The sequence below is a fragment of the Tasmannia lanceolata genome, unplaced genomic scaffold (assembly GCF_043159265.1).
Source record: "Tasmannia lanceolata isolate RefF3 unplaced genomic scaffold, GAP_Taslan_0.1 ptg000016l, whole genome shotgun sequence".
Classification (NCBI taxonomy): domain Eukaryota; kingdom Viridiplantae; phylum Streptophyta; class Magnoliopsida; order Canellales; family Winteraceae; genus Tasmannia; species Tasmannia lanceolata.
In genome coordinates, this window is record NW_027518693.1 from 4,750,243 (window position 1) to 4,765,193 (window position 14,951).

Genomic DNA, 14,951 nt, shown 5'->3' on the forward strand with positions numbered 1-14,951 from the left:
CAAAGAAAAATTATTTCATGGAATACTCCAGGGCACAACTATGAATAGGAGCTGAATAAGGAAGAGAAGAGACTTGACAGGGCATGAGTGCACAGAGCATGAGAAATACCTGACTAAAAAACAGTAAGAAAATATCTTATTGAGTATTTCTTTCTTGTTTTTTCAAGGCCCTTTCATGCTGCCTCACTCCCACGCTCTCAAGGTCACCTCACTCCCACGCCCTCTAGGTCACCCCCTCTCTTCCCACAGTGTAGCTGGCTCCACTAATATTCCAAGGAATATTTTTTCATGGTTGCCAAACATGCCCTTGTAGAGTGATCGGGTTCATGAATATTGTTGGCTTCATAAGTCGGGCCTATTGCCCTTTGTCCCATCGTCATCCAATGGTTCTAAAACTTTGATTAGGCATGATGAAAATGATGTGCTTTATAATGCTTTTAAGCTGTTGATTTTACATGTATCAATCTTGATGATGAACTCTCGTTTTGGCATTGGACTTGGACCCAAGCCTGGTCATATAGATGGCAAAATCCCAGAAGCTCATAGTCCCAGGCGTGCTGTCCTTCAAGAGAGGGGTTCTTAGAGAGATAGGGATACAGAATGAGAGTCGCGAGAGGTAGGGGGCCAGCCAATGAGAGAAGGCACGGGAGAGGGAACAGGAAGAGGGTTAGGGGTGGAAGAGAAGGGGATGTTTGTCAGCCCCTTTAATCGTTGGCTAAGGCATTGGCTTGTGGTGACACCTTGCACCCTTGCCCATCACTGGGCGTTTGAAAAAGTGAAAAATTAGCCCCATGACAACGTGTACAGCGAAAATCAATCTCAAACCCGGTGGGTAGCACGGGCAACACGGTAAAATCAAACACGCAAATTTAATCAAACATCGGATGACTAATTTCAAGAGTCAAGATGAAGAAAGCATGTGAATTCATCAAAAAATGGTCGGCTGATAGAAAAAAATACTATAGATTTAGGGCTTCTATGTTTCTGTCCAAGGCTAAAAACATTGACTTGGTTGGGTTGCCCATTAAATGGAAAAACCTCACCCTATAACAATTTTTCTCCATCGAAAAAATGATAAAGTGAGGGGGTTTGCTGTAAAATTAATTATAGAAAAAAATAAGTACGGAAAAGGGGAATGATCATAAAATTTAACAACATTTGGGCGATGAAGAGAGCACATGCCAGCATCGGCGCGTGCATGGACATATATCCCAATTCCCCCTAGCTTGATATGAAAAAAAGTTCATATATTAGAAAACGTAAACCGAAAAATTAAAAGTAAGGTTTTATCACTCAAACACCGGCCGATAAGTCAGGATAAGGATTATTCAACCGTGATGAAGAAACCGTATGGCATCATTAAAAAAATGCCAGGCTGACAAAAACAATATGGATTGGGAAGTTTTTTTTTTTTCCTGATGGGTAAGGTGGGGTATAACGGCGACACCTACTGATTTATTAGATAAAGAGAAAGATGATACAATAAAAGCAAAAAACCATACCTAACTTGGAACATGCGTGAGGGGGAGAACCAAGGCTCAACACATATGCGCGATCTTTGAAATACTACTGATTCTTCTCCCTTCCCCGTTTAAGAATGGATAGATTCCAAACGCAATGAAAAGAGTTTCCTATTGTAATTTTATTATGGAAAGGTTTTTTAATTTGGAATAGGGAACTAACATGGTTTTCTTTCAGCTGATTTTTTTGCCTATTAAGTCGGACGTTCGGCGATTAGAGAAGGCAATTCGTTTTTAATTTATGGGTGCCACATAGATAAAACATCGGTGGGGGAGCTGTCTACGTCAGCATGAACAGTGAAACCCCATCCAGCTATATTATAATAGATAGATACTCGAAATTGTTAAAAAAATGGTTATTAGAAAGTGTATTTCTAAAGAGGGTCAATTTTCACGTACACAAGACCTCAAAAGTGCTTTTTTGCCCCGTGGTGATCCAAAGTGCAACATAGTCTTGAAATTGAGTTTCACGACATTACAAAGACTGGAGGAAGGAGTCACCCTCTTTGTGCGTGAAAAGTTCTTTTTTACGTGGGAAAAGAAGTTTTGTTTTCAAAGAAATGAAACACAAACGTTTCCTGGTAATAACATGGAGGACCATGACTCACATACCACCATTGATTTCATTTTATTGTCCTATTTCTTCCTCACCTTAGTCTTGAAACTGAGTTTCACGACATTACAAAGACTGGAGGAAGGAGTCTCCCTCCTTGTGCGTGAAAAGTTCTTTTTTACGTGGGAAAAGAAGTTTTGTTTTTCAAAGAAATGAAGATGTTTCCTCGTAATAACATGGAGGACCTTGACTCGCTCACCACCATTGATTTTCTTTTAGGGATAAATACATTTACCTCCCCTCTAGTTTCTGACACATCCACTTCTACCCCTATGGTTTAAAAATTGACAAAGACATCCCCTCTAGTTTCGTTTTGTTATAAGTATCTCCCTTCCGTCAACTGGCCGTTACGTTAACCCGACGGAACCGTAGAAAGTAACCATGGTTAATATTGTATGGACCAAAATACCCCTGTATCTGTGTTCTCTGAAACACCACCCCCTCCAAATCCTCCACCACCACCAACACCACCTCCTACACCACCACCCGCGCCGAATCCGCCACCCTGTCCGGACCCACCACCAACTCCACCACTGCCCCTCCACCGCCACCCCCAATGCCTCCTCCTGCACCACCTCCTACACCACCACCCGCACCAAATCCTCCACCCTGCCCGGATCCACCACCAACACCACCTCCTCCACCCCCTCCAAATCCTCCACCACCACCCACACCACCCCCGGCGCCACCTCCTACACCACCACCTGCACCGAATCCACCACCGTGTCCTGACCCACCACCAACTCCACCACGACCACCACCTCCCAAACCACCGCTAGCACCACCACCGACTCCACCACCCGCACCAAATCCAGTTCCGTCGATAAAAACCCAAAGATAAAAAACCCAACTGTTGTTTTCTTCATTTCCAGTCAACTTAAAACAGAGGGCAAATGGGTCATTTCACGTGCGTTGTTTGCACCGTCCAGTGAAAAAAACCCAACGAAACTAGAGGGGATGTCTTTGTCAATTTTTAAACCATAGGGGTAGAAGTGGATGTGTCAGAAACTAGAGGGGAGGTAAATGTATTTATCCCTTTCTTTTATTGTCCTATTTCTTCCTCCCCTAGAGTTATCAATATAGATAAATAGGGCTAAGCTCTTTTGTACAATCACCTTCAATTTGATGCCCTTTGCTCTTTAAACAATTTCTTCGTTTTACCCTTTATAGGAAAAAAATATGAATTCAGATGCTTCACAAGCCCTCATCTTCTCCATTGCGATCATTGCGTTTTCTTGGATCGCATGGATGATCAAGAAATCGAGAAAGGGGAACACATCGCCTTTGCCTCCGGGTCCACGTGGGTTACCATTGATCGGTAACCTTCCGTTTCTCGAACCCGAACTCCACCGATATTATGCCAAATTATCAGCCATCTATGGGCCCATCTTCAAGCTCCGACTCGGCAATAAGCTTTGTGTTGTATTAAGCTCCCCATCCATGGCGAAGGAGGTCCTCAAAGACCATGACACCACTTTCGCCAACCATGACATGCAAGCTGCGGCACTTCTTACTGCCACTTATGGTGGGTCCGACATTGTGTTGAGTCCCTATGGTCCAGAATGGCGCATGCTCCGCAGGGTATGCATCCAAGAGCTTCTCAATACTGCTAGCCTTGACGCCGGTCGAGTCCATAGACGACTACGGGTTCATCAGACCTTGAGCGAAGTGTATGCCAAAATTGAAACCCCGGTCGATGTTGGTGAGAGGATAACTCAAACAATCTTCAACACCATGACGAGCACCCTATGGGGTGGCACACTCAAGGGGAATGAAGAGACTAGTGTCGCGTCGGAGTTTCGGCATGTCATGTTGGAAATCGGGGAGCTGATTTCACAACCCAATATTTCTGATCTATTTCCTCTTCTAGCGCGGTTTGATATACAAGGCGTCCAACGTAAAGCAAAGAACCTCATGTCATGGTTCGATAGGATATTCGAATCTATCCTAGATCAAAGGATATTCGAATCTATCCTAGATCAACGGATGAAAATGAACGCAGAGGTAGGAAGGGCGAATCACGACAGTAGCCTGAAGCAAAACAAGGATTTCCTCGATATCCTTTTGAACCTTAAGAATAAAGAGGACCCCAAAACACCATTGACAATGATACACATCAAGGCCTTGTTGCTGGTAATTTTCTATACTCATTCTATGATTATTTAAGTCTTGTTTGTTTCGGATTTTAGAATCAGTGTTGAGTCCCAACCGATTCAAGCCAAAATTGTGCATTTAATTTGTTAGTTTTTGAATCGATTTTAGACTCAATACATTGTACATCCCAAGCAAAGAACACACTGTTGCGATGTAGATTGATGTGAGTACAAAATGATTCTACGCCTCGGAACAAACATCCAATTTTTCTAAGAATCGGTTTTAGACTAAAAATCGATTCTCAAAATCCAAAATAATAGTGGTTTTGCGTCTTAGGCATTCATATAATTTATGACCATACATTAAGGCTCATGTGTTTATTTGATTTGTGGGTGTAGGACATGGTAGCTGGGGGGGGTCGACACAACATCAACCACATTAGAGTGGGCCATGGCTGAGATGATGCACAAACCCGAGATAATGAAGAAAGCTCAAGAGGAATTAGAATCAGTAGTGGGGAAGGATAAAATTCTAGAAGATTTCCATTGTGCTGACTTGCATTATTTAGAAGCAGTGGTGAAAGAAGCACTACGTTTGCACCCGCCCAATGTTTTCTTGATCCCTCACAGTGCAATTGAATCATGCGTGGTGGGTGGATACAACATCCCAAAAAACACTGCCATCTTTGTGAACTTATGGGAGATACAGAGAGACCCTTTCCTTTGGGACAATCCCTCAGAGTTCATTCCTGAGAGGTTCTTGAGTAGTGCCAGTGCAGGTAATAAATGGGATTATAGGGGCAACGATTTTCGTTATTTTCCATTTGGGTCAGGGAGGAGGATCTGTCCAGGGATCTCTTTGGCTGAGAGGTCTCTGAAATATGTATTGGGTTCTCTCTTGCATTCATTCGATTGGAAATTACCGATGGGAACAAAGATCGATCTTTCGGACAAGTTTGGCCAGGTGATAAAGATAGCAAACCCCGTCGTTGCCATCCCCACGCCACGATTATCAAATCCGCAACTCTATGATCTACTCTTAAAAGAAGAACAATGAGTATATTAATCCAGTAATGGGTTCTAGCTTCAGCTCTATTATGTAGTGAACTATGATTGTTATCTTGGGGTTATGCCTGTTGTACTCTTGTATTGTTTCAGTTTATTTGAATAAATAAATTTATTTCTTTAATTTTCAATAAAAGTCATACAATCATTTAGCTTCTTCCTTCAAATAAATTTTATGCACCTTCTTATCGTGTTATCATTTAGGGCTCGGTTGGATACCCCTTGGATTTGGGTTTCCAAAATCCATGGATGTGAAATAAAGAATTTTAAAATTCACAAATTTATAAATAATGCCGTTTGGATGACCACGCATAGATTTGGATTTCAAATCTAAATTAATTTTGTTTGGATGCTCTTTGGATTTGAATTTGAAATCTACCAAAACCAAAAATCCCTAAAATACTTGATATAGGGGCATTTCAACCATTTTTCATGATCCAGGGGTATTCTAGTCATTTTACCCTATATGGGGGTATTTTGATCATTTTTTATGTCATAAGGGTGTTTTAGTCATTTTCCATGACTCTGGGTATTTGGTCATTTTCACCCGGTATAGGTGTATTTCGGTCATTTTGCATGACCCAGGGGTATTCTAGTCATTTTATCTAATATGGTGTATTTTTATCATTTTTATCTCATGAGGGTATTTTTAGTTGTTTTAGTCATTTTTCATGAGCCATGGGTCATTTTTACTTGATCTAGGGGTATTTTAGTAATTTTCCATGATATTGGGGTATTCTAGTCATTTTACCTTGTATGAGGTTGTTTTGATCATTTTTATGTCATAAGGGTATTTTAGTCATTTTGCACGACTAGGGGATATTTTGTCATTTTTACCTAGTATAGGGGTATTTCGGTCATTTTGCCTAACTCGGGATTTTCTAGTCATTTTACCTAATACGATGTAATTTGATCAGTTTTTAATGTCATGTGGGTACTTAAGTCATTTAACACTTTTTTGGTATATTTTGGTTATTTTAACCCCTTACGGGTCAGATTTCGATTTATAAATAACCTCTCACAGAAAGGATTTATAAATCCAAAAAATTACACTAACATGAGGAATTTGTAGATCGTGAGGATTTCACTCAAATCCAAATCCAGATGTCATAATGGCTTGCCAAACGCCGAATTTGGATTTAAAAATCCAAATTCACCTCCAAATCCAAATCCAAGGGCTATCCTTAGGGCCTGTTTGGATGCGGAGAAGAATTTGATTTGGATTTCTCACATTTGCAGCCCTTTTTGTGTTCTGATTTGGATCGGATCAAATCCTTGAATTTCCAAATTAGCGACCGACAGTGAAGAAAATCAAATTTCCAAATAAGCTGTGGAAATAAGTAATTGGAAATCTACAGATCTGGCAGTTTCCTTCACCATCTTGGCTCCTCAACCTCTCCCCTGCAGTAGGAAGTACCCCTTTCCCTCTCTGTCTTCCTCAACATGAGCTGCCGGATCTATTCATTTTGTATTCAAAACTCAATTCCAAATCCAAATTCAAAATGTGAGGTATCCAAACGGGCCCTTAATGATTTTACTGGACACATGCATTTAATTGTTTTATTAGTAATTATATATATATATATATATATATATATATATATCTCCACTCAAACCCCTGTTGTACAATCATGAGAGAGAGAGAGAGAGAGAGAGAGAGAGAGAGAAAATAAGGTTCCAAATTATTATTTTAGTTTCTCTTTCATTTAATTGATAAATCTTAATAACCAGAACGACTTTTTACTTGGTGCCCAAGCGTCGAGTCTCGTGTGGGCGGCACCGGCCTTGATATTTGATCCAAAAGCAGGTCACTTTTTAACAGGCAGCTGTTGGATCAAACATCAAGGGTGGTACTTTGTCATATCACCCACAAAGGACTCGATGCTCGGGGACCATATAATTTCTCTTAACCTATATGTGAAAGAGTTACAGACATATCAAACAACAATTTTATTTTGTCACATCGTTTGATAGATATGTCTTTTAAGGCAAGCACTGTTTTAGTTAAAAAAAAAATCACGTATGGCATGGTGCCATCGCCATGTCTACGATGATTGAGTCCGTGAATATTGTTGTACATCACAAATCTATCCTATTTCCCTTGTCCTCACTCCCAACGGAAGATTCAGGACCTCTGATCTATCATGGCAAAAGAGAAATCCTAAGATGTCTTTAAGCGGTTGGTTTTTGCATTCCTTAATCTTGCAATAAAATCCTTGTTCTATTAAAAAAAAAATCTTCTAAGACGAGTTGTTAAGGAAAAGGACGACCTGAACCCACTCCAACGTGGATGACAATCGAGTTCATGAATAATAATACCCATCACAAGTTGATGCAGTCCTCGGAGCGTGGAAATAAGAAATCACAAAAAAAAAAAAACAACAACAACGATGGATAGTGCAAATAGAGAAGAAAAAGAAAGAAGAAGCCCCGAGCAAGCATTCCATTCTTTCTTGATTAAATTAGAACTGTAAATAAGAGTCCCAATTACAATCATCATTCTCCTATTTGTACTAAAAACTAGGAGATAAATAAAGGGAAATGATTTCTGCGCTCCAGTGTTTTGATAAACACGCGCTCCAATTTTTCTCGTGTAGTATTTACAGGGCCGTCAGAGGAATATTACGGTTCTCAAAAAGCTCTTAAAGCCCTTTAAATACTACACGACAAACATGTGGAGCACATGTTATCAAAACATTAGAGCGGAGAAATCATTTCCCTAAGAAAAAGATAAAAATAGAAAGATAACATCAATAGAAACAAACCAACATGCATGACTGGGAGTAATCAATATGATTGGGCGTGACTCAATATGTGTCAATGTGAATCTTAGCTTGAATCTGTGTGAATAGACGTGAATCTAAGTAAATCTCAGTGAATCTATGGCAACCTATGTGAATTCCTTCGAAATGGTCTAACCTCCTAAATGGTCTGCCTCTTCTTGAACTGATGCTCTACATCCTAGGTTGCATTACACTCCTCGGGGTGGCGAAAATCTGTCATCGAATTGGAATCTTCCAAAGAGCTCATGTTCTTATTGGTTTTCGCTTTGATCTTCTTCATTGCTTCAGAAAATTGTCCTCGGGTTATGAAGTATTGACGAACGATCTTCAACTAAAACTCATGAGGCTCAAACCCACCTACAGAATTTCCAAGAGGAAAATGTAATATGTGTTGATCTTCAACGAACTTTAATTGATGAATATTCATTGTATGCTTCAATATAGAATCTGATATAAATAGATGAATATAAATTTATGAAGAAATTGATATAATGTTTTTCCAGGTGCCCATCTTTTAAATCTCTATTGGTTTTTCAAATAAGCTGCTAGATCCAAATTGTTTTTGTTCTTCATTCATGTTTTCACAGAGCACATCAACCATCGCTTCAAGTGATTCCTTGATCACTTTGTCTCCATCAAAATGTGAAACTACCCTTTAGTGGGGAAGGGAGGCCTCAAATCTCTCAAAGGTGGGAGTCTCCTCCTCCCGGGAAGGTTAAACTAAACTTTGATGGGGCTAGTTTTGGTAATCCGGGACCGGCGGGGGTTGGTGGACTATGTCGGAATGATTGTGGAGTTGTTGAGTCGGCTTATTCGGGTCCTATTGGGATCGGTAATGCTACGGAGGCTGGAGTTAAAGCGGTTTATTATGGCATTAAAGGTTTCAATAGAGAGAGTCTGGAAAAGCTATAGTGGAGGGTGACTCATTGAATGTGATCCGTTGGCTTAAAGGTGGGGTGCCACCACCTTGGAGGTTTGATGCCATGTTTTACGAAATCGATGATCTAATCGTTGTTTCGTCTATTGACATAAATCATGTTCGGAGATCGGATAACAGGTAGGCAGATTCATTGGCTAGGGGAGGGGTGAGGAGATTGGTCTTCGAGTGGTTTGACTATTTTCCGCCATAAATTGTATTCTGTTTTTATCTTCTTTTTGTTTGCGTCCTGTACTATTGGGTGTGGTCCATCTCGGTCCACCCCTCTTTCTTTTTATTGTTTCATTAATATTATTGATTGCCATTTCAAATCATTTTCATTGAGTGAAAAAAAAGAAGGAAAAAGAGCTTGTATGATTATCCTTGCGAAACAAACAAATCATTTTCATTGAGTGATCTACTTTTTGATCGAGAGCTTGGAAATGGATGGTCAAAAACTATATAAAAGCAACATTTCATCATATTCTTAAAATCTCTATACAAGCAACGTTCCATCGCATTCAAAGGTGAAAAACACAACTACTGCTTGCTCAATCGAATTTTTAGGCTATTTTAGAATCTAGGTAGGACCTACAAAATAGAAGGACTAGATCAACGATAATGAAGAACACTACGTCATGGGAGACATGGAGAAGCATTAACATTCTCTTTTCCTAGAAGGAAGTTGATATTATCATTCACATTTTCTCTTTCTAGAAGGTAATTGATATCCCCATCTTTGATTTTGGAAGTCAGTCTTCTCTGTAGGGTGTGAGCGTCAAGGTAATACGTCTCGGTTGTTAGTTGCCCATATATTAAATTTAAAATGGATCGTTCTTAGAAAGGAAATTGAATCTGTACCACCTTATTTTGTTTGCCTCACATAAATGCACCTTAGTCTTTAAAACCGAGTTTCCCTCAGCTTCAAAAACTTGAGGAACGTTCTTCGTCATTGTGCATGAAAAGTCTTATTTACTTAGTGAAAGCAGAAATTTTGTTTTTCAACCTACAAATTAATTATTCAAAGAAATGATAAACAAATGTTGCCTTGGAATAACATGGAGGACCTTGACTCGCACGCCACCATTGATTTTTTATTGATTTTTTTTTATTTTTTTATTTTCCCATTTCTTCCTCCCCTAGAGTTGTCAATATAAATAGGGGCTAAGCTCTTTTGTACAATCACCTTCAATTTGCTACCCTTTGCTCCTTGAACAATTTCCTCGTTTTACCCTTTGCAAAAAAAAATGGCTTCAGATCCTTCACAAGCCCTCATCTTCTCCATTGTGATCGTTGCGTTATCTTGGATCGCATGGATGATCAAGAAATCGAGAAAGGGGAACACATCGCCTTTGCCTCCGGGTCCACGTGGGTTACCATTGATCGGTAACCTTCCATTTCTAGAACCCGAGCTCCATCGATATTATGCCAAATTATCAGCCATCTATGGCCCCATCTTCAAGCTCCGACTTGGCAATAAGCTCTGTGTTGTATTAAGCTCCCCATCCATGGCGAAGGAGGTCCTCAAAGACCATGACACCACCTTTGCCAACCATGACATGCAAGCCGCGGCACTTCTTACTGCGACTTACGGTGGGTCCGACATTGTGTTGAGTCCCTATGGTCCAGAATGGCGCATGCTCCGCAGGGTTTGCATCCAAGAGCTTCTCAATACCGCTAGCCTTGACGCCGGTAGAGTCCATAGACGACTACGGGTTCATCAGACCTTGAGCGAAGTCTATGCCAAAATCGAAACCCCGGTTGATGTTGGTGAGAAGATAACTCAAACAATCTTCAACACTATGACGAGCACCCTATGGGGTGGCACACTCAAGGGGAATGAAGAGACTAGTGTTGCGTCGGAGTTTCGGCATGTCATGTTGGAAATCGGGGAGCTGATTTCACAACCAAACATTTCCGATCTATTTCCTCTTCTAGCAAGATTCGATATACAAGGCGTCCAACGTAAAGCAAAGAACCTCATGTCATGGTTCGATAGGATATTCGAATCTATCCTAGATCAAAGGATGAAAATGAACGCAGAGGTAGGAGAGGCGAATCACGACAATAGCAAGAAGCAAAACAAGGACTTCCTCGATATCCTTTTGAACCTTAAGAATAAAGAGGACCCCAAAACACCATTGACAATGACACACATCAAGGCCTTGTTACTGGTAATTTCTATATTTAATCTATGATTATTTAAGTCTTGTTTATTTTGGATTTTAGAATCAGTGTCGAGTACAAAACTGATTGAAGGCAAAATTGTGCATTTAATTTGATAGTTTTAGAATCCATGCATTTTAGACTCAAATACATTCTACATCCCAAGCGAAGAACACACTCTTGTGATGTAGAATTTATTTGAGTACAAAATGATTCTACACGTCGGAACAAACGTCCAATTTTTTTAAGAATCGGTTTAATTTAGACTAAAAATCGATTCTTAAAATCCAAAATAATAGTGGTGTTGTTGATTATATGCAGTCTTAGGCATTCATACAATTTATGGCCATACATTAAGACTAATGTTTGTTTGATTTGTGGGTGCAGGACATGGTAGCTGGCGGGGTCGACACAACATCAACCACATTAGAGTGGGCCATGGCTGAGATGATGCACAAGCCCGAGATAATGAAGAAAGCTCAAGAGGAATTAGAATCAGTAGTGGGGAAGGATAAAATTCTTGAAGATTACCATTGTGCTGAATTGCATTATTTAGAAGCAGTGGTGAAAGAAGCACTACGTTTGCACCCGCCCAATGTTTTCTTGATCCCTCACAGTGCAATTGAATCATGCGTGGTGGGTGGATACACCATCCCAAAAAACACTGCCATCTTTGTGAACTTATGGGAGATACAGAGAGACCCTTCCCTTTGGGACAATCCCTCAGAGTTCATTCCTGAGAGGTTCTTGAGTAGTGTCACTGCAGGTAATAAATGGGATTATAGGGGCAACGATTTTCGTTATTTTCCATTTGGGTCAGGGAGGAGGATATGTCCAGGGATCTCTTTGGCTGAGAGGTCTCTAAAATATGTATTGGGTTCTCTCTTGCATTCATTCGATTGGAAATTACCGACGGGAACCAAGATCGATCTTTCGGACAAGTTTGGCCAAGTGATAAAGATAGCAAACCCCGTTGTTGCCATCCCCACGCCACGATTATCGAACCGCCAACTCTACGATCTACTCTTAAAAGAAGAACCATGATTATATTAATCGCGTAATGGGTTCTAGCTTCAGCTCTATTATGTATTGAACTATGATTGTTGTCTTGGGGGTATGCCTCTTGTACTCTTGTATTTTTCAATTTATTTCAATAAATAAATTTATTTCTTTAATTATCAATAAAAGTCATACAACATTTTGCTTCTCCCTTCAAATAAATTCTATGCACCGTGTATCGTGTTATCATTTACTTGACACATGCATTTAAATGTTTACTTAGTAATTATCTATATAAAATTTATGCCTCCACTCAATCCTCTGTTGTACAATCATTGAAGAGAGAGAATGAGAAGAATCAGTTGCCGAATTATTACTTTCGTTTCTCTCTTATTTACTAGATAAATCTTAATAGGGAAAAGTGAGTCTGAGTGGCCCCTCATATAAGCTTATATGAGGTGATGGCTAGAAACACGGTGGGCCCATATTTTTGGCATGATCCAAACCATTAGTTTGATAGGCCCTGACATAGATAGTGTGTGCCCAAAAAATCAGCTCCATAGGATCATCCCATCCCTTCAAATTGTGGAGGTGAAAATTTGCCCATTTTCACTTCCACAGTTCAAAGGGTTGGGATGATCCTATGGAGCTGTTTTTATGGGCACACCCTATCTATGTCAGGGCCTATCAAACGAATGGTTTGGATCACCCCAAAAATATGGACCCACCGTGTTTCTAGCCGTCATCTCATATAAGCTTATATGAGGGGCCGCTCATACTCACTTTTCCCATCTTAATATCTTATAATATAGAGACGACCGTCCAATGCTGAGGTGGACAGCCTCTTCTTCCTCCCCAATCTGATGTGGCAGCCAACTAAGCCCAATTCCGTTTCCTTGTGACGATTAATTTACTCTGTGTATCTTATAAAAATTAAACGAATTTGATGGTAAAAATGAACTTTGATGGTGCATGGTTTGGCAACCCAGGCCCGGCCGGGGTGGGCGGCTTATGTCGTAATGAGAGTGGCGAAGTTCAGTGGGCGTTCTCCGGGTCCATTGGGGTTTGTGAATCCTCGGAGGCAGAAGTTAAGGCTGTTGTTTTTTGTATTAAGAGATTAAGTAGAGAGATTTTGGAACATACAATTGTGGAGGGTGATTCTGTAAATGTGATTCATTGGCTAAAGGGTGGGGTGCCTCCTCCATGGAGATTTTTAGCTATGTTTGATGAAATTGATGAGCTAATTTCGGGTTCGTCTATTGTGATTGAGTATGTAAGGAGATCGGCAAATGGGGAGGCAGATTTGTTGGCTAAGCGGGGTGTGAGTGGCAGGGTGATGGAATGGTTTGAGTTCTTCCGGCTTGAGTTGTGTTTTGTATTTTTTCTTTCTTTTTCTTTTATTTTTCCACTTCTTGTATTCTTGGGGTGGTCCATCTCGGGCTCCCTTTCTTTCTCTTTTATAATATCTACTTACCATTTCAAAAAAAAAATTAAACGAATTTCTTTTAAACTTATTAACGGATATTGAATGATATAAATGCATTCGTTTCTAAAAGCAAACCGTAAAATTCACATTCCAACTCTGGGCCCATTAAATCCTTGAAAACATAAAACGCTTCTCTCTCTCTCTCTCAACGTCTCAGCGCATTAAATACAAAATTATTTCCTTTCTATACATCAAAAGAAAACGAATCCGTTTCGTATTCCAAACAATGCCCTTATTTCAATTACTTGAGAGCCCTAGCAAGAATGGTGAGATAATTTTGTTGGCTACCTGTTTGCATTCTACCATCGTGGGCGAGTAGAGTGGGTTACGAATGGCAAGATAATATTGATAACTTGCCACTGTATTTTTTGCTTCTAAAAGTGCAGGTCATGGTCATTTACATTTTTCTTTCTAAATTAGACCCCAAACTTCAATATGGATCCAAAATAGTTAGACGTAACCGATGCTACCCTTTGGCTCATTATGTGAATAAATTTACTGGTGCTTATTTTTCTCTTGTTCATCCGAATTACATGCCTTCGAGCATGCCTTCGATACGATAATTCAAGCACGGAGGAAGTGAGATTTCTCCGGTTGAGCCATTTCCCATTATAGGGCTAATTAAATGAAGATGTATTGAGCCAATAAATGTTTCTTAGAAGGATGTGTCATCATCTAGAGTTTTCTTGAGGATATAGAGCATATAGAGCATCTACCTAAATATCAAACAATAGCCCAATGCAATGCAGGGTGTCCAGAAGATATATATACAGGCTACAAAGTTTACTTGATATTATCTTGCCAACTAAAGATAGCTCTTTCTTGAGGATATGACGCTTACTTTTCCTTTTTTAGATCTTCATGTACTTTGGTAAAGTTTGTCATTTTCCTCCGAATTTCTAGAGTTTTTCTTCCTCTTTTCCGTAAGAATCAGGACTTTCTTTTGTTTTTGTTAAAGTATGAAAGATAAATAACACCTTTCTCCAACAGCCTTTTCAAACCTCACGTGTAGCCCCTCTTTTTGGTTTTGGCCATTGCATGTGGATTTTGCTATCAAGGAGGTTTGAAACCAGGCATTTGCTCTGATACCATGTGAACCAGCCAGTTACTCCAAAAGCTTGAGCTTATGAAATAAGCTGGTAGTTTTCACATGGTATCAGAGCCAAAGGCCTCGAGTGCAAACCTCTGGGATAGCAAAAATCCACATGCGATGGTCATCCCAAAATGGGACCAAATGTGCCACATGTTTGCCAAGTGGGCCACACGTGCTGGGGAGTATAAAAGATAAATTGTGCCTTTCTCCAACAGCT

At 40.0% G+C, this 14,951-nt stretch overlaps 3 protein-coding genes across 3 annotated transcripts; all 3 read left to right on the top strand.

Moving 5' to 3' along the window:
* Positions 1–3,381: 3,381 nt before the first annotated feature.
* LOC143848903 (cytochrome P450 93A3-like) lies at positions 3,382–4,299 on the top strand. Its single transcript, XM_077357954.1, has one exon. It carries the CDS (start codon positions 3,382–3,384, stop codon positions 4,297–4,299), a length of 918 nt encoding a protein of 305 aa, XP_077214069.1.
* Positions 4,300–4,677: 378 nt separating this feature from the next.
* Positions 4,678–5,283, top strand: LOC143848904 (flavonoid 3',5'-hydroxylase-like). Its single transcript, XM_077357955.1, has one exon. The coding sequence runs from the start codon at positions 4,678–4,680 to the stop codon at positions 5,281–5,283; it is 606 nt and encodes a 201-aa protein (XP_077214070.1).
* Positions 5,284–10,306: 5,023 nt separating this feature from the next.
* LOC143849089 (cytochrome P450 monooxygenase 76AD131-like) lies at positions 10,307–12,361 on the top strand. The gene is made up of 2 exons (XM_077358143.1): positions 10,307–11,164; positions 11,544–12,361. Exons 1-2 carry the CDS (start codon positions 10,307–10,309, stop codon positions 12,198–12,200), a joined length of 1,515 nt encoding a protein of 504 aa, XP_077214258.1. The 3' UTR covers positions 12,201–12,361.
* Positions 12,362–14,951: the final 2,590 nt, after the last annotated feature.

What these genes read in the sequence shown, in the direction of transcription:
- LOC143848903 (XM_077357954.1), top strand. Translation starts at nt 3,382, where the DNA reads ATGATCAAGAAATCGAGAAAGGGGAACACATCGCCTTTGCCTCCGGGT.
- LOC143848904 (XM_077357955.1), top strand. Translation starts at nt 4,678, where the DNA reads ATGGCTGAGATGATGCACAAACCCGAGATAATGAAGAAAGCTCAAGAG.
- LOC143849089 (XM_077358143.1), top strand. Translation starts at nt 10,307, where the DNA reads ATGATCAAGAAATCGAGAAAGGGGAACACATCGCCTTTGCCTCCGGGT. An exon ending in ACATCAAGGCCTTGTTACTG is followed by an intron (nt 11,165 to 11,543) that starts GTAATTTCTATA and finishes TTGTGGGTGCAG; the next exon opens with GACATGGTAGCTGGCGGGGT.